We start from the raw sequence: 20,548 nt of genomic DNA, 5'->3' as shown, positions 1-20,548 counted from the left end.
CGCTTGTGAGTCTGCAAACAAAAACTACAAAAAAACAAACAGTGCCATCTAGAACCTTAACACACACACACACACACACACACACACACACACACACACACACACACACACACACACACACACACACAAAATCTGGAACCTGCTTCTCAGTTTCTCATTGAAGTATATTGTACCACCACCGTCGTATCCAGTGTGTCCAATATCTGGTTAATGAATATCCAGACACTTCACAGGTCAGAGTCAGTGACTGACCAGGGGTTACTACTATGGATTTGGACTGGATCAGCACAACAGAGTAAATTTATTCTTTTATGGTGTTTAAGAAAAAAAGACACAACCGAAACTGTATTATATGTTATGTTAATATAAAACACTTACAGTCTATGGCTGCCAGCAGCAGCGGTTGGCATGTAGAGATCATGGTGTGTTGAAGCAGAATAAGTAAAAGTTCTTGGTATTCATTGATTAAAAATACAACAGCAAAGGGCATTTGCATAGACACTCATTATCTGAGGGAACACTGGATGCATTTCTTATTTAAAAAAAAAAAACAAAAGCCATTCAAACAGGTCTAATCTGTACATTTTAAAAATATATAAATGCCATTATTTTCAGGTGATGTTATATTAGGAAAACTATTTGCCAACAATTTATATCAATTAAGTAGAGGAAATGATTTTTTATAATAAATTAAAAATAAATAACAAGGAATATATATATATATATATATATATATATATATATATATATATATATATATATATATATATATATATATATAAGGAGACAATTCATCTTACTTTATTTTAATCAATCAGGGGAACAACAGATGGACATTTCTTTGTCCAAAATGTCTTTGTTTCTTTTTCTTTAATAGATTGTTCCTCTACTTTATTCCACTTGCATCCAGTCAGGAAATGAAAACCTGTACAGAAGAGAGTTAAATACTGACTTTGTTATTGTACACCTCAGTACGTGCAAACGCATAATTAATGTCTTCTGTAAAGAGATACATACTGTACATCAGCTGTACCGGAGGTCACTGATTGTTAATTTGTGTACAGTCCTCTAAACAGAGTAAACAGCTGTGAGTCTTCTTTCACAATAAAGCACATCTCAGACATAATCCTCAGACATAAAGAAAAGACTGAGTTCTTTAATAAGGTAATCTTGGGTGAAACAGTAGTGCTCAGATTTAAACTTAGCACTAATGTTTGTAATAAATGTCTCTGAGGTTCAGTTTCCTGCTAAGGGAATATTTACAGCTCATGAGGAAGTGCTTGTACATGATGTGCTTGTAAGATTTTGTACAGCTCTGGAGTCTGTTGTGTCAGTGTGTGTCTTGCACAGTAATAAACAGCCGTGTCTTCAGCTTTCAGACTCTTCACTTCTAGGTTCAGCATGTTTCTATTGTTGTCTTTAGTGATGGAGAACTGGCCCTGCAGAGACTGAGCAAATCCAGTGCTAGAGCCTGTGCTAATGTATCCGATCCACTCCAGTCCTTGTCCTGGTTTCTGACGGATCCAGCTCATGTAGTAGCTGCCCATCGAGAATCCGGAGACAGTACAGGACAGAGTGACTGACTCTCCAGGTCTCTTCACTACAGAAGCAGAGGAGGTCAGGGACTGTCCATAAGAATCTGGAAAAGAACAGTATAACTATAATATATTAACATATAATAACTATATAACAGTTAATCTAATGCTGTAATGTACACATTACTGTACAGATCACATAAAAAGTCTAAAAACTTACGTGAAATGACTACAAATAAAATACAATATCTTAAAACCATCTTTCTCTGAGTTCTGCTTCACACAGATTTACAGTGTATGGGAATGTTTTCTTTCACAGAGTTCACTGCAATCTAGAACAGCCAAGAACATGCTGTTTATACTTGACTTTATTTGAATAGGGAGTGTCCATGACCACTGTGGATGTATTAAACTCACAGTCACATGCTGCACATTGTAGAGCTATAGCTGGTCATTATAAACTGTAACATTATACAAATTTACTTTTCCAATAAAAAAAATTAAGCAGAAGTTGTTTGAAATAAAACAGTTTTTTTTTCATTACAGTAAATTAGATTGCTGTTATCTGTAATTGTGTTTAATCTGAGTGTTTTGATGCAGATACTGTAAAATGTCTTACATGAAACATAGGCTGGTTGAAAAATCACAATAAAAACATTTGAAGTGCTTAACTTGGTTTATATTTAATACAGACAGAACAATGATTTTACATTTGGAACTGTGAATCATCAAAAAAAAATTAAATCATCTTTAATTGAGTTTATTGGTAGCTTGTATTACATTTCTCGCTTGCCATGCGGAAGAACCTGGGTTAACTCCCACCTAATTCCCAAACCATCAGCCACTGGATTCAGTGCCAGTCACAATCCCAGATAAAATGAGAACCTGTGCCATGCTGTGTGCGGATCGGATGGTGCGCTGATGGTACCTCTTAATAGTTTATTATGCAGGTATGGATGCTCAACAACGTCACATTCTCTCAGAATAACCAATTCTCTTAAATAAACTGTGCTGCTGGATGTGTACTGGCTGAAACTGATCTTGCTCTTCATTACGTCTTTAAGATAAGTTCCACTGCTACACAGCTATCACAGCCATTCCAGTGTTTTCCCAGCAGGTTGCCATTTCCAGTGTATACAATAGCTTGACACTGATGTCTTACAAAAGATGGAGAGTAACTCTAGGTTTCACAAGCACAGAGGCCGACTAAGTGAGCTCCATACCACCATCACCTGGTAAATACAATAATAAAGCATCAACAAATGTCAGCATATCATTTTCACAATCCGGTATTAACTCTATGTAACAAGACTTACAGAATGCAGCTGTCAATTAATCTGCAAAGCTGCTCATTATTAAAAAAAAAAAAAAAAAAGGTTGAATACACTGTAAAAATTAAACTGTACATTTTATGGTAAAACAACGACAGCTGTGGTTGGCAGAACTTTAGCGTTAAAAAGATGGTAGCAATGTTATCGGTTGTACGGGATTGCACTAGTTATACTGTATATTTTACAGATTTTTTATTGTTTTTTTTATGGTTTATAACTGTCTAATTAACATGTTTGTGTTTTTATTAAACCAGTTTATTCCCATCAAATTCTAGTGTTTACATTATAACAATTACGTTGTAACATTTGTTTTTTACAGTTCAAAAGTGTCTAATTTAAAGATTTACAGTATGTTGTAATAATAATGTTTTATTTCCATCTTTTAATTTAAAGGTTTTTGTTGTAACAATTACAATTAAAACCTATAAATATTTGACAAAACAGACAGAAAACTAATGAAAAAACATTAAATGTGTACATGCTGTTGGACTATTTTTTTTATTAGTGAATTCATTCAGCAATTCTGTGAAAGCATCAGTTTATCACACTAGCTGAGAGCTAGAATATATAGAAGTTACATTGCTAAGCATTCGTATTTTATTGTTAAGAAACTCTTAAGAGTATTTTTTATATTAATTGATGAATACAAACCTAAATCAAATGATCAAAACCCATCAAAATCTATTCAAGACTTGGAAATCAGCATAGACTGCAAAACAAGATTTCAGTTCTTAATTTCAGTTTTTAAGCATTTTAGGGAGACAATTTAGGCATATAATTTTATAGAATATATATGCATTGTGGTTTTTAACTGCACACTGCATATGTTCATTTTGTAATGTGGTTTTTATTTTAAAAAAAGATATTATTCTGACTCTATCTATTTTCAAACTCTATCAACAAGGATTTAGTTAAATATAAACTGATGGTTCAGTATATTGGTAAAAAAAAAAAAAAAAAACTCTCTCAGGGTTTACATAATGCTAGAGATGAGCGATTCTGGATTCCTTTATATGACTCACGAATCATTAATCTTTCTCTTCATTTACTCGAATCAGTTGAGTCCTAAATTATCTTGTTGCTAACAACAACATACATAAATACAAACTGATAATTACATAATTTAATTGTTCCCAGTAGTTGTTAGCTAGTAACTGTAGGAACAAGTAGCTGACTGAGTTGTTTATTAAATTTCCTGCACGGAAGAAACGTGAGTGACTCAAAATAGTGGGTACTGGTTTGTCTGATTCATCTGAACTGAGGAACTTGGTGGATCTGACGGAGTCACAGCGAGAGTGTAACAGCTACAGTAGACCTGGGAGACTCAGTGTGTGTTCACGAGTCCAAGGATTCCGAAGATTCTGAGGATTCGTTGAGCGCCCCTAGTGGAGGACCATTGCACAAACTGCCAGAACCCGTATCACAACGACATAAAACGCAGCGTTTAACTTTTACAATATTGTGTGATTGGACGTAGTTCCCTATAATCTGATTTTTAATATATTTGTTACATGTTGGTGTGATGTAGATGTGTATTATGACATACTGGGATGATAAACGGCTCTGGCATTTGTATCACATCCAACACAACACAACTAACCCTAACCCTAACCCTAACTTTATTTGTTATATTTCTTGTTGTCTAAACCAATTTCTATGTGCATTTGTCATTAAAATAAATATTTTGTTTGTATAATACTTAATTTTTTGTCATTTACATTTTATGGTCAGAAACAAAAAAGACTTAAAATACTGTATGTGTCCTGGGTGATTTATCTAAACCGAGGGATTCATTAAATCTTTCGGACTCGTAGCGGTGAAACAGACGGATCCGAGGGATATAGTGTGTTCATGAGGCCAAGGATTCGGTGGATACTATAGGCGAGTGCTCTCTAGTGAAGGGACCATAGGAAGATGTAGTCAGAATCCCTACTCTGTGTGACTCAAAGGACTCGAGAGACCCAGATTCGTTTAGTGAGTGATTCAGAAGGAGTCGAATCTGTTAAAGCATCTGAGTTTCTCATCTCTACTGTGCATCACTGCTGCCCTCTGCTGTCTGCTATTATCAACTTCAGAGTGCTAAGTGCTAAATTGTATTGTATACTGTATATTAGAATGAGGAATTCATAGTTAAATCAGGGTTTGCAGACTCTTTCATTTTAACAGACAATTTATGTATTTGCTTAGTTCAATTCAATTCAATTTTATTTATATTGCGTTTTTAACAATGATCATTGTCAGCGGCTTCACAAAAATGAAAGAAAAAATAAAAAAAAAGGAATATTTTGGCATGTATGTGTGAGCAAAATGTGTCTAGATAATAATGAGATGAATGAATGAATGAATGATGAATGAAATGTCTCTGATGAGCAAGCCAAGAATGACGGCGACGGTGGCAAGGGAAAACTCCCTGAGATGGTAGTAGAAAGAAACCTTGAGAGGAACCAGACTCAACAGGGAACCCATCCTCATTTGGGTGATAACTGATAGAGATGATATAACATCATGTGAGTTGTGCAGCTGAAAGTACAATATAACAGAAGTTCTTTAAATTAACACAAAGTCAAGTTTAGCATAGGAATGAGTCAGTAGGTGCAGAGGGCAGATGGGGTCTGGATCACTGGGAGCAGTGAAACTAAACCGCCCCCACCTGTTTTGTCTGGGGTACTGTTATTGATTTTACATTTCATCTGTTTTGTAAAAGTTGCCGCTCTTTATGACTGAAATCAAGCTGTTTATATCACTTTTTACAAAGTGAAAGTGTGTGCAATGTGAGCAGCTTTATTTCATTCATAAAACGTAGCACCCGCATTCCAGCCATTTGTGGTCAAATAATTATTTAATGCTGGACACAAACAGCTGGAATGCTTAATCAAGTGTGTTACCCTTGAATGTTGCTGTGAATATAAATAGTAATGCAGTGTTTTGTGTTTGATTAAATAGTTCTAATAGAGTGTACAGACCCTAAGCCAAGCAGTGTAACGTGTATGGTGTGTGCACAATGGGGGGTGTCCCGTGTATGCAAAAACCATGCCCCAAACAATCCCCTCACCAAGCTTTTCTGAAAATTTCCAAGCTATGCCACGCATATTTTAAAGATGAAAATTATATGGTAAATTTGTCATCAGACTTTATTATGAAATTAACAGGAATAATCAAACAACAGACATTTTAGATTAAAACATTAATATTGTGCCCCGGACTGTCACGAACCTGCACAACCAACCCAGCACGTCCAGGTCATAACTCCACCAAAGGTCTTCCACAATCCCTAAGTTAATTACCTGAGCGCACCTGCTACTAATCCGGCATTCCACCCTCGGCTTTAAAAGGACGCCGAAAGCTCCACTCATTGCCGATGTATCTTACTCGCGTGCCTATTGTCCCGTTTCCCTACTGATTTGTCTTAGTGCTTCAATTCCGTGTTTCGACCTTGCCCGTTTTCTGGATTCTGTCTTGTGTCTAGCCCTTTGGAATATCCTTCAGTGTTTTTTCGCCTACGTGTATGACCTCGCAAGCCTACTGGACCTCGGATAGAGTACTCACGTCTTGGATTTCTTCTCCCCCTCGCTGCTGGAACTCTGGATACCGAACCCTGCCTGGTAAAAAACGACTCTTCTTGTCCCTCGCTTCACTTTCTCCGCGAACTCGGCTTTTCATCTGGCGACACGAGCACTTCCGTGTTCGCGGATCTCAGGAGAGCGCTCGCGCTGCGCGCCGGACCTCCGCGCTCATCAAGAGAATCACACTGCTGCTTTTCGCCTTGCATCCTCTGCTTGTTTAACGCTTTTAGAAGCGAGATACGCTCGCAAAGAGTAGAGAAAGACCCGAGGCAATTCAGCGATCTACTTCCGGGATTGTGGAGATTCCCCGCGTCATAGCCCCGCCTTCTCTCTCGTCACTAGGGGCTTCCCCAGGTCCTCAGTCACTAAGCACACACACACACGCACCTCCTCCCTTCTCCACTCTTAGTGCTCTGATATCCTAAACTTCTCTGGATTCTAATAAAATCTCATAAGAAGGAACTGTCTGCTATTGGGTTCACTCCTATTCATCCCCGCCTGTGACACGGACATGTACATATTATTATACACATATATTACATGTAATATATCTTTCAATTGTGTGACTGTTTTACTTAAAATATTACTTTGTTAATTTTGTCAAATCCTGCGAAACAGGTAAGGACATGATAAAAACTGTATTTATAAAAACTGTAACTTATGAATTGATACCAAAGCATAAACAAGATGTTAATGTTCAGAGGGGGCAAAGGGAATTTGTAAACATGCTCCAATTTTCCTCCTGACAATAACACTGCTGAGGACCAGGCCAGAATTCATTTAGAGCTCAAACAAGGCTGTAAGCAGCCGTTACTGTCCTGTACCGAGCTCTCCAGTGGTCATAACGAATTAAATTGGTCTAATTTCGGGAGCACATTCGATTCAGTGGAATAGGGGGCCTAACTCTCATTGACTTCCAGATTCTAATATGTTATATAATTTTAATATGACCACTACAGACAGTTTCACTCGCTTTATCCTGCCGCCACTTCAACATCTGTTCATCGGTTTAAAATTGCAGTGGGCTATATGTTTGTAGAAGTGGAAGCACAAGGACTACAGATTCAGCAACAAAAGACACATTAATTAATATTATCTATGTACAATGAAATATGTCTATTATGTTGTTTATAAGATCATAAAATGGTATAACATAGATACATACTGTATAACAGCATGTCTCTTCGGTTCAGTTTGCTGCTGAGCAAATATTTACAGCTCATGAGGAAGTGCTTGTGTAAGTTTTTGTACAGCTCTGGAGTCTGTTGTGTCAGTGTGTCGCTCGCGCACAATAATAAACAGCCGTGTCTTCAGCTTTCAGACTCTTCACTTCTAGGTACAGCATGTTTTTATTGTTGTCTTTAGTGATGGAGAACTGGCCCTGCAGAGACTGAGCGAAATCAGTGCTAGTGCCAGTGTAAATGATCCCAATCCACTCCAGTCCTTGTCCTGGTTTCTGACGGATCCAGTGCATGTAGTAGCTGCTGATTGAGAATCCGGAGACAGTACAGGACAGAGTGACTGACTCTCCAGGTCTCTTCACCACAGGAGCAGAGGAGGTCAGGGACTGTCCATAAGAATCTGGAAAAAGTAGAACATAACTGTGTAATATTATTTTATAGAATACAATTTTTACAATTTTACAAATTTACAGAATTTGTGGTTTTTCCAGTAATTATTTTATGAAAAAGCACAAACTTACAAGAAAATAGTACAAATAAAAGACAGTATTCTAAAATCATCCTTCACTGTTTTCTGATTCACCCAGATTTAAAGTGTATGTGAGTGTCACTATCACAGAGCTCACTGGAAACTACAATAGCCAAGAACCTGCTGTTTATACCCGACTCTATTTGAATAGGGCGTGTCCATGAGCATATGGGTGTATTAAATCCACAACCAAAGTCTGCTGAGTATAGATGAGTCAATGATAATGAAGATTTTATACAGCTTTGTGACAGGCTTCACTATCAGAAGGGAAACACACACACACACACACACACACACACACACACACACACACACACACACACACACACAAACAAAGTTTACTGTATAAAACTCAATTTCCTCCCTTGTTAAAATTCATGTGAGTATTCCTTTAAACCTACACAACAAAAGTTGCTAAATATAATTTAGAAACAGAATCAGAAAGAGTTTTATTGCCAAGTACGCTTACACGTACAAGGAATTTGTTTTAGTGACAGAGCTTCCAGAACAGAAAACAAATGACAAGACAAAACAGCACGACACAAAAAAAAAAAAAAAAAGTTTAACATCAAATGGAGTAGGGTGTGAGATGCTTTTTTAAATAAGTTATATAAATATCTGAAATCTGTGGTATTATACAGTATATTGCACTGTGGTACTGTACACAATATTGCACATATATTTATTGACAGTTGATGTTTAACTGTTCATGAGGGAGATTGCCTGGGGAAAAAAACTGTTTTGTGCCTGACTGTCCTAGTGTTAGGTGCTCTATAGCGTCGACCCGACGGCAAAAGTTCAAATAAAAGGTGGCCTGGGTGTGAGGGGTCCAAAGTGATATTCCGAGCCCTTTTCCTCACTCTGGATGTATACAGTTCTTGTGGCGTGGGCAGGGCAGTGCCAATAATTCTTTCAGCAGTCCGAACCGTCCTTTGTAGTCTTCTGATGTCTGTTTTCGTAGCTGAGCCAAACCAGACAGTTATTGAAGTGCACAGGACGGATTCAATGATGGCTGAGTAGAACTGTGTGAGCAGCTCCTGTGGCAGGTTGAATTTCGTTAGCTGGCGAAGGAAATACAACCTCTGGTGGGCCTTTTTAACAATGGAGTCAATGTGAATGTTCCACTTCAGGTCCTGAGAGATGGTCGTGCCCAGGAACCGGAATGACTCCACTGCTGTCACAGTGCTGTTCATGATGGTGAGTGGGGGAAGTGCAGGTGGGTTCCTCCTGAAGTCCACAATCATCTCCACCGTTTTGAGTGTGTTCAGCTCCAGGTTGTTGAGACTGCACCAGACAGCCAGCCGCTCGACCTGACTTCTGTAAGCAGACTCGTCACCGTCCTGAATGAGGCCGATGATTGTGGTGTCATCTGAAAATTTCAGGAGCTTGACAGTGGGGTCTGTAGAGGTGCAGTCATTAGTGTACAGGGAGAAGAGCAGTGGGGAGAGAACGCATCCCTGAGGGGCTCCAGTATTGGTGGTGTGGCTGTTGGACATGAATTCCCCCAGTCTCACTAGCTGCTGCCTGTAGGTCAGAAAGCTGGTGATCCAATGACAGATAGAGCTAGGAACAGAGAGCTGGTTTAGTTAGGTCTGAAGCAGTGCTGGAGTGGCTCTGTTGAATCTAAATGATGACACTATGCTGGATACAGTCAGAGCAGTCTAAAGGGTCTAAATGTACTGTACATATAGCAACAGATTGGGATGGGTGAGTTTCTGCCCTCTAAATGCATAAAAAATGTCCACACAATTATTTGAAAAATATTAAGATGAAGTTAAAGTACAAAATAACAGATGGATAGATTTTTCATTACAGCATCTCTTTTAATGAGATCATTCTAATATTACTTTATTCGATGGTAAGAACTTATACATGACTGGTGTATATGTACAAAAATATATAGAATTAATATTATATACAGTAGTAAAGCCTGCTTAAAGCCCGAAACACTCATCAGGGTATTAGAATGTTTTAGTTTATGTACAGCATAAATAATGTTTGTTCTGTATGTTGCATCCTTTTTAAAGCCGTCAGATTTTTTTTAAATATCTGTCTTAAGCAGATGTTCTTCTATAGAGAAAAGTTATAGGGCTTTGCATTAGCCTTACTGTTATGGGAAATGAGAAATGTGTAAAGAATCCTGAAAGAACACCATTTTTTACAATTGTTTAATCAAAACTATAAGGTTTTTTCAAACAAGCTTGGTACAAGCTATTAAATTTTCATTCAAATGAATGGCAGTAAAGTGTTTTTGTAAGAGGAATCCACTGTTCTCTGTCACTGTGTGTCTTGCGCAGTAATACACAGCTGTGTCTTCAGTTTGCAGATTCTGTCCTTGAATTGTTATTGTGTTAGTAGAAGTGTCTCTGGAGATGCTGATCTTATTTTTCAGTTTGTCACTGTAAGCTGTACTCCCACCACTCCAGATACATCCAATCCACTCCAGAGCTTTTCCTGCAGGTTGTCGGATCCAACATGTACTATGGCTTGTAACTGAATATGAAACCTTACAGGGGATGGAGAGACTCTGGCCTGGCTGGACTGTCATGGCAGCAGGCTGAGTCAGTTCATAACTTTGGACATCTGTGGAGAAAAGCATATGGTGATACATCACATATTATATGCTGTACATTTATTATTATTGTAGTATATGAAAGAATTACATTAATAACTCACAGGAAACAGCTGACAGCAGGAGCAGTAGAGATGTAGAGAACATGATGTGCGTTACTATATGTTAACAGTGGCCTCCTCTATTCTCCAAGGTTTAACAAGGACCATCACATCAGATAAATAGGGTGATATCCAGCCCTGATACTTGTATTTGCATATCTTTCTTACAGCTTCTGTCTTTAAACAAACTAACTACTTGTAACTACTTGGGGGCTGGGGGTAGCTCAGTGGTTAAGGCATTGGACTACGGTTCACAAGATCCCAGGTTCAAACCCCACAACCACCAAGTTACCCCTGTCGGCCCCTTGAGTGCGGCCCTTAACCCTCAACTGCTCAGATGTGTAATGAGATAAAAAAAAAAAAATGTAAGTCGCTCTGGATAAGAACGTCTGCCAAATGCGTAAATGTAACTGAATGAATAAATTAATAATTAAATATATAGTGTATTTAAACATACTTTTCTGATATCAGATTGACCTATTTCATATTATTAAAAGTTTTGGAATTAAGTTATTGTTCCATTCAGACCACAACAAACTGCTGCTGAATTCTCAATTCAGAAGGCACTACCTTTTTTTATTATTATGAATGTTCCATCATAATAAATATGACATTTATGCTGTGTCATTTCCACATAAATAAATGCTCCAGTTGTTGTGAAATCGTTGTGTTATAAGAGCTTAAGAGTAGAGAAATATTTTATAGAGTTATATAGGTTAAAGAATATTTATAAAGGATAAATATAATGATTGCTACTATTTATTTATTAATTTATTAAACAGTTTATTAAGACCTATAATTAATTAGCAATGTCTTAGCTTCATAACAGGTATGAATTTGAGCTTAACTTTGTCTTCACTTTGTAGTCTGGGCAAATATGTTGTGTTGGTATCCATTTTTAAAAAATGTAGTCGGAAAATATGTTAGTCAGCTTGAAGATATTTAAAAACTTGCTCACACTGTGACTGTTACACACTGATGCATCCATAGTGAAGATACGACTAATATTTAGTTTGTGCAGACTGTTCTCTAGAGGCAAAAAAGTGCACATAATTTTTATTTAAAAACATTTAGGTGAAAGTCTTGCTCTTAGTAAACACTTTCGGTTAACGCCAAAGGACACATAACAAAACAAGAGTATTTGAATAATCACTGTTAAAATAGTAAAAAAGAAAATACCCAAACACTTAAAAAGAAAGTTATAGAGTATTAGTGGCCATTTAGCTTGTTTATAACTGTGTCTTTATGACAGAGTTTGTTCTTTGTTCTGTGTGCCAGGGGTAGCTCAGTGGTTAAGGCATTGCACTATGGTTCGGAAGATCCCAGGTTCAAATCCCACAACTACCAAGTTGCCACTGTTGGGCCCTTGATCAAGGCCCTTAACCCTCAACTGCTCGGATGTTTAGTGAGATAAAAAAAATAAGAGTGTCTGCCAAATGGCTTAATGATATTTAAAGATCAAAATACGGAAAATTTGTACAACACATTTAAAGGTATTAAATACATTTACACCATACTGCTGTTTGTTGGCCAAATCTAATTGCTCTGATTAATTTTCCACTACACACCTTTGTTTACAACATCATTCTAATATTATTTTATTCCATAATGAGAAATTATGTAATTATATCCTCAATTACCTGTACGGTGTACAAATTCTTAATATAGTTATACCTCCTTAATGTTTGAAAGACCCAGCAGTGTCACTAAATATTTTAGTCAGTGTTTGGTTCACAACTTGTTTGCATATGTGGAAAGCCAAATGAAACGAGTTTAAATTTTTTTATGTGTTTTTGTAAATTACAAAAACAACCCTGCACTGTAGAGAATTTTATAAATATTTTTGTTTGGATGTCTATTAGTTTCCTGGTTATTATTATTATTATTATTATTATTATTAATAATAATTTTTTTCCCTCCTAACTTTTTATTCCAAAGATTTAAAGAGTTCTGAATATCATGAACCATTGTTTTTTCTTTCCCCAGAAGAACATGAACCTACAGTAACACCTTTTACTGCTTGGCTTAAAATAGGCCTCAGTATTTAATATTAGAGTCAGACTGTGCAATAGAAATTGCCCCAGTCAGATCATTTTTATTCTTGTGTAGGCTGTCCTAAAGGAGCCTAGAAGGGTTTAATTGCTACACAAGAACATCTGCATCTTTATATTGAAAATATCGTTGGTCAAGAAATTACATCTAACTTCTGAGTCACTGCTGAGGATGTGTCACTCACTGTAATCACCTTACACTACTTTTACTGTTAGTCTGCATGAATCTACAGTCTGAGCTGAATTAATAATCCCTGAATTTGTTTAAACAGACCCTGGTATTATTTTTATCTTAACAAATGTAAAACATCGGTTTGAAATAGCACTTGCCTATAGGTGTGTAATAGAAGTAAGTATTTCTGTTGCTTTATTTAACAACTTAGACAGAGCATGTGATTCTGTCAAAAAAGACAGTACATATACAGTACATATTGTCGTACAGTAGATACATCAGTGACCGGCATGCGCCCAAATCTTTTTTTGCTTCTCTATCACTCCAAAGCGCTTACAGTACATGGCATGTCCGCTTTAGCAGATGTGTAAAGAGGTGGGACGGCTAAATCCGGCATGGCTGGCGGAAGACAATCCTCAATGACCTTCAGACTTGCTCCACTTTTTAAAAACGAGTTGTGGAGCTTAGCCAAAGTTCGGGACATTTAGGGGTGAGGAGAATGCGTGGTGGACATTAAATATGAGAGTGGCATGTGAGTGGGTCGATGGCGTGCGTTCCAGGGACTACAAAGGTGGGCAGACTAAAGACCTGCTGAGAGACAGCCTTCGTGCCAAGGAAGAAAAGGTTGCTGCATTAGACGTTAAGGCTCCTTTTCCCAGCCGGGATCGCTGCTTCAGTATCGGAGGAGAAACAGCAGACATTGGCTGAGTCACGTTCAACTCTCATCTGTGGCCACCCCCAAGAACTGTTGGGCATGGAGCCTGGACTGAGAGCCATGGTGAGGAGCTAAAAATCCAACAATATATTCTAAATATTTACAGCTCATGAGGATGTGCTTGTTTGTTACATTTTTGTACCGCTCTGGAGTCGGTTATGTCACTGTGAGTCCCGTGCACAGAATAAAACAGGCGTTCCCTTTAGCTTTCAGACTCTTCACTTCCAGGTACAACATGCTTTTATAGGAATCTTTAGTGATGGAGAACTGGCCCCGCAGAGACTGAGCAAATCCAGTGCTAGTGTCAGTGTAAATGATTCCAATCCACTCCAGTCCTTGTCCTGATTTGTGACGGATCCAGCCCACCCAGTAGTTGCTCAGTAAGAATCCGGAGACAGTACAAGACAGAGTGACTAACTCTCCAGGTCTCTATACTAGATAATATGAGGAGGTCAGGGTCCAGTTTATGTTTATATATGCTTATAAGGATACAACAACAAAATGTATGCACTATCATAACATACATTAAACATACATTCAATTAGGCTAAATAGAATCTAAAGAGCCAAACTGTTTATACTTAACTCTATTATAGGAACAGGAAGTGTCTATGAGCACCATGGATCTGTTAAATCAGTGCATATAGGAGTGGATGATTATAATGTTCAAGGATTATAATGTTCACAGGACTCGAAGAATTAAACAAGAAGAACATATTTAACTAAGTGTCGCTGTCAATTTTAGTTAAATAGGGTGGTTATGTTTTTATATAGTGCGTTCAATAAAATAATTTAAAAAAATAATAATTTAAGAGTATTGGAACTTATACCCCCAGAATAATTGTTTCCACTTTATTATTTGAGGTTTGCTGCCCCCTACTGTGTTTTGAAGTTATTAGACTGCAAGCTGTGTCAACAGACTGTGTGTTAAACACAGCACATTGTTGGGTGCATCCTTTATTAATCCAGAATAACACTTACGTTTTACTGTTCATTAAACAATTCATAAAGTTAAGAAAGAAAATTAATTAAAAAGATTTTACAAGAATGTCATTTTTATGTAACTCTTGATACACTCGTGATACAACCTGCTGAATCTTCATTCCAGTGGATAATAGTAAAGAGTCAAATAAGATGTTTTTAGCTGCATTTTAAGGATGTTTTTTGTAAGGGGAATCCATGGTCCTTGTCAACTGTGTCTTTAGTTTGCCAATTCTGTCCTTGAATTCTAATTGTGTTAGTAGCAGTGTCTCTGGAGATGCTGAACTTATTTTTAGGGCCCAAGCACTATGACATCAGCCTTATGTTGACATAGTGTGGGCCCTATTGTACCTTTTTGGGCTTTTTGGTGGTTGCTCAAAAACTGATGAAAATTGGCAGACAGGTTGAAATCGGCTGCCATTAGGATGCCTGAGGATTTGGGCCCCGGGTGTGTCACAGGGCCCTCACATAAGGTTTTGGTGAATAGCTAGAACACACTTGCACACAAAACCTGGTAGACATTTAGAACTCATTAAGCCGAACAACTTTTTTGACCTCTAACGGCATCTCGTATTCCAACCCAGCCTTAAGAATTACAATGCTTTACAGGTATAGGACAGGAAGAACTGTACAAACTTATTGCAACGGCTAAATCAACAATGTGCTTGTTAGATCCAATCCCAACTAGATTTCTAAAAGAATTGATACATACAGCTGGAGAGCCTCTTCTAAACATTATTAATTCCGCATTATATTTAGGTCACGTCCCTAAATCTTTCAAGTTTGGCAGTAATTAAGCCGCTTCTTAAAAAATCTCATTTAGACCCGAATAAAATAACAAATTACAGACCGATTTCAAACCTGCTGTTTATATCAAAATATTAGAAAAGGTAGTGTCAGCTCAAATATGCGCCTTCTTACAAAAAAAACAACACCCTCGAAGAATTCCAGTCAGGTTTCAGGCCCCATCATAGTACAGAAACTGCACTAGTTAAAATCACAAATGATTTGTTTTTATCTTTGGCTGCATTTCGATACTGGTCTTACTTGATCTTAGTGCTGCATTCGATACTATAGATCATATTATTCACATAAATCGCTTACAAAATCACATAGGTATTCAGGGACAGGCTTTAAAATGGTTTAGATCATACCTGCCTGATCGATACCATTTTGTTGAACTGGGTGGAGAACTGTCCGGAGGACCTCTGCTGTTCTCCATATACAGGGTGAGACAAAAAAATGGGAACTTTTTTACAATCCAATAAAACTAGAAGTGATAAAAGAAATACATTTTTTTCATAGTAATTAAAACTTACAACTTGCCATTGATGGAATTTATCATTTAAAAAAAAAATGCTGTGCAGTGTGTGATGTCGCTCCATTATGCATTTAAAAAATTCCTGTTATTCTGTGTCACCCTGTATATGCTTCCCTTTGGTAACATCATTAGAAGACATGGGATTAGTTTTCATTGTTACTGTATGCTGATGATACCAAATTATACATCTCAACAACTGTGTTACTGCTTACTGTGTGAACATTTACTTTGCCTAAATGCAAATAAGAAACGCCTACATTTAATTTCAATTCTAAATATGTATTGCAATTTTAGAACCTTGGATTACGAGTAACACGGTTTGCGAGTTCCACAAGCCGAGCAAAGATTTTAAATTAATTTTGACTTGAAAAATGAGCAAGGTGGTTTGCGAGTACCAAGTATCATGTAGCCGCATGCGCTTCGTGTTTTTTGATGTTGAGCGTCTCGTGGTCACAACTGAGCCAATGTTTTTTCTCTCTCTTGCGCTGAGGATTGTGGGTATTCATCTCCCCTTCTCGTTCTTAGTGTGCGTTTCTCAATCAACATCCGTGTGCAGGTGTACTGTTTACTATAACACTTATATGTGTGTATGTATACCACATGTGTGTGTGTGTGTGTGTGTGTGTAAAGCCTATTTATTTTGTGTTTGTATATAAAGTGTGTATATAAGGCGGCACGGTGGTGTACTGTCGCCTTGCACCTCCAGGGTCCGGGTTCGATTCCCGGCTCTGTGTGCATGTTCTCCCTGTGTTTGGTGGGTTTCCTTCGGGTACTCTGGTTTCTTCCCACAGTCCAAAAACATAGATTAAGCTAATTGGCGTTCCCAAATTGGCTGTAGTGTGTGACTCAGAGTGTGAATGTGTGTGTGCATACAAAGCATAGAAAGTTATTTTGTGCAAGAATGGCTAGCTGTTATGAACACTCTCCTTTCTTTTATAGCAGTGAAAAAACAACTTTAGACATATTAAAACATTAAGGAGTCATTTAGATTGAGCTAAATTCAAAATGTTTCTCAATTAGGGCTCTGAGATTTTTTGGAAGCTAAAGGTAAAGCAACTGCATGCTCCCTCTACCAAACAAAATCTCTCTTCTTCTCTGTAGTATCTACCTCTATATCCTGTATTCTCTAGTGCCCTGTAGGATAACTACAACCACTCTAGTCATACAGAAAAATAGGAAAATATGTACGCCTTGATCTTCGCTATGAAGTCAGCCGTGAGCCGTGAGCTTGTGCAGCCTGTGCAACATAGGTCGAACGCGTTACAGCGCGCACTTGAGTGTCAGAGATGTTTTTTATTAATTTTCCCGATGAGGCATTGTTGCCGTTAGTGTGTGTGTGTGTGTGTGTGTGTGTGTGTGTGTGTGTGTGTGTGTGTGTGTGTGAAAGTCATCCCGCACAGTAGTTCCTCCCCCCTCTCAAATAAGAGAGAAGGGTGTCGCACAAACACACACACACACATACACAGGGTATGCAGTGCATGTATTTATATTTTTGGGTTGTGTAAAGAATAATCAGAGTTTTCATTATTTCTTATGGCGAAATTCACTTTGATATACGAATGTTTTGATATGCGAGCCCGCTTCTGAAACTAATTGTGTTCGTAATCCATGGTTCCACTGTAGTATGATTAAGAATTTGCTACATTGTTTCACTTGAATTTATCTGCTACCACATGAGCTGCGTCTCATTAATCCTTGAGAGAATAAACTAAATCTACTATGATCTATAGTCTATGGTTATAGTGCCACTTAGCGGAAAAGCCAGCACACCCGTCGCCGCTGTTATTCTGGATGAGTACCATTTGAATGTATGCTTGCGTAGTGTATGGCGTGTGCGCAGTGTGTATAAGTGAAAAACACCAGAACTTGTGCCAAGTTGTGACCCCTCAACAGGAAAAGCCAAAAGACCAACATTGGTTTAGCTCTGCTGCCTCCTTCTGCATATTTAATTTATTGTATAACAAAATAGGAGAACAGATTGAGTTAAATGGAAGTAAAAGTTCAAAAACATTTTGTGTTATTCATAACTGCACATATTAAACAGTTTTTTAAGTGTTGGTTTACTATTATAGAAAATAAATCAACTCTTACAGTATGACTTGTTTTTAAAAAGTTGTTTTTTGTAAGGAGAATCCACTGTTCTGTGTCACTGTGTCTCTCTTGCGCAGTAATACACAGCTGTGTCTTCAATTTGCAGATTCTGTCCTTGAATTGTTATTGTGTTCGTAGAAGTGTCCCTGGAGATGCTGAACTTATTTTTCAGTTTGTCACTGTAATATGCACTCCCACCACTATTAATGTATCCAATCCACTCCAGAGCTTTTCCTGCCGGTTGACGGATCCAAAATGTAGTATAGCTTGTAAGTGAATATGAAACCTTACAGGGGATGGAGAGACTCTGGCCTGGCTGGACTGTCATGGCAGCAGGCTGAGTCAGTTCCTGACCGTGCACATCTGTGGAGTTAAACACATGGTTATACACAATATCCAGTATGTTGTACATTTTTTGTTATTGTTGTGAATGAATAAATTTAATAAAACACTCACAGCAGGACGCAGCTGCCAGCAGGAGCAGTAGAGATGTAGAGAACATGGTGATTGTTGTTTGTACTGGGGTCTCCTCTGTTCTCCAATGTTTAACAGAAACCATCACATAAATAGAATGAAATAGATTTCTGATGCTTGTATTTGCATATCTCGCAATGATGGGAGGAGTAAATATTTAAAATATACGTACACCTCAAGAGGGAGATTTATCTTATAGACATTGTGTGTATATAATTTTTATTTAATTCATTATCAGCTACTATTTTCAATAATTATAAGGATATATACACATTTGTTATTTTATTTCATATTTTAGTTTGTACCCGTGTGAAACATTGTCTAATGAATCTAGCTGGTCCTTAGTGGTATCTGGTTCCTGTGCTGAGACAGACATTTAAAGGTGGACATTGCTTGTCTTAAATAAAAAAAAGGAAAAGAAATAACATAAAGTGCACATATTATCATATTATTTCAGATATAGCATATTATAAGTGGCGAGGTGGCTTAGTGGTTAGCATTGTTGCCTTGCACCTCCAGGGTCAGGGTTTGATTCCTGCCTTGGGTCTGTCTGCATGGAGTTTGCATGTTCACCCTGTGTTTGGTGGGTCTCCTTCCACAGTCCAAAAACATGCAGATTGGGTTTATTGGCATTTACAAATTGCCTGTAGTATGTGTGATTGTATGTGTGTGCCCTGTGTGGACATCCCGTCCAGGGTGTAACCTGCCTCGTACCCTAAGTCTTCTCGGATAGGCTTCAGACCCCCTCGCAACCCTTTATATAGAATAAACCGGAATAGCTGATAAGTAAGTTTCTTATAAACTAGTTTACATGAAAAAATATTGATGTTGATGTTATGCCTTTTATAAATTTGATTATAAAAGACATTTAGACTTGATCTATTTTTGCACTGATTTGAACTCTACAGAAGGTGGTGCAATCAGCTAAGCGCATCATTTGCTCTGAGCTTCCTGATCTGCACTCAATCTACAGCAAGCAGTGCTGGTTTAAGGCCAGAGAGATAATAAAAGACCTTATCCAGCAATAGACTGTTTCAGGAGCGCAGAGAGACTGAGGAGGAGCTTCTTCTTGCAGGCTATTCTGCACTTTACCAGAAAACCACATTGGACAACTGATTGGACTTGCTTTGTTTGATTCCCACCTGTGTTGTTCCCTTCACATCTGTGTTGTTCACTTCACAAAAGTGCAGTGTAGTTAGTGTGATGTGCTCCTCTGCAGCAATCAATGTATATCATACTGTATATGATTTTGTAAGTGACAAATATAAATTAAATTAGATTTTTTATTTGATTAATGTCCAATGTTTGCCAGCTGCTGCAGATGTAACAGTCTAACACCCGCAGTCCGAGGGCTTGGTGGATCTCTTTAATCAAATGCTTAAGAGGGTGATTCGGGAAGTAGTAGACGAATGGGGATAAAACTGGGACCAACTGCTCCCGTATGTCATCTTTGCAATACATAAAACACTGTAAGCATTCATCGGGGTGAATCTCATTCCTAGGAAGAACAGCTCTCCCCATTTTACACGGTAACATAATACATGCAGATCCTCCAGGAAAAGATAAACCATGTACTCGCTTGTATTAATACATGGAGCGAGCACAAACGGGGCTCGGAGCACATATGATTGACCATGCAGCCCTGCGGATAGTTCTGCAGCAACCAGGTGCTGTTATTACTTTCCAGTGCTGTCTGTAAGTTCCTGTAATTGAGTGCTGGACTATACTGTATGTATTTTTTTTTTTAATAACTATTTCTTGATGAAGGACTTGTTTTTCTCTGAATAAATTAATTTCAATCAAACATTGTTTTTCTCAGTGTGAGATGAAGCTTCTCTACCCGAACCTGAATTTTTCCTTACCCTTTTTACAGTACTTAAAATTCTTTACAAGGGGTGCTAATAATTATGCAGGGCACTATTTGTGAGGTCT

At 37.8% G+C, this 20,548-nt stretch overlaps 1 protein-coding gene across 1 annotated transcript in view; it reads right to left on the bottom strand.

Moving 5' to 3' along the window:
• Window positions 1–18,659, bottom strand: part of LOC128544316 (uncharacterized) — a 162,238-nt gene extending 143,579 nt beyond the window's left edge. The window contains exon 1 of the mRNA XM_053514321.1: window positions 18,599–18,659. Coding sequence (XP_053370296.1) covers window positions 18,599–18,644 — 46 coding nt within the window. The 5' untranslated portion in view covers window positions 18,645–18,659. The remainder of the gene's footprint in view (window positions 1–18,598) is intronic.
• Window positions 18,660–20,548: the final 1,889 nt, after the last annotated feature.

This window comes from Clarias gariepinus, chromosome 16 (assembly GCF_024256425.1).
Source record: "Clarias gariepinus isolate MV-2021 ecotype Netherlands chromosome 16, CGAR_prim_01v2, whole genome shotgun sequence".
NCBI lineage: Eukaryota > Metazoa > Chordata > Actinopteri > Siluriformes > Clariidae > Clarias > Clarias gariepinus.
The sequence above is the reverse complement of the archived record's forward strand: the minus strand, read 5'-3'. Positions and strand labels throughout refer to the sequence as shown.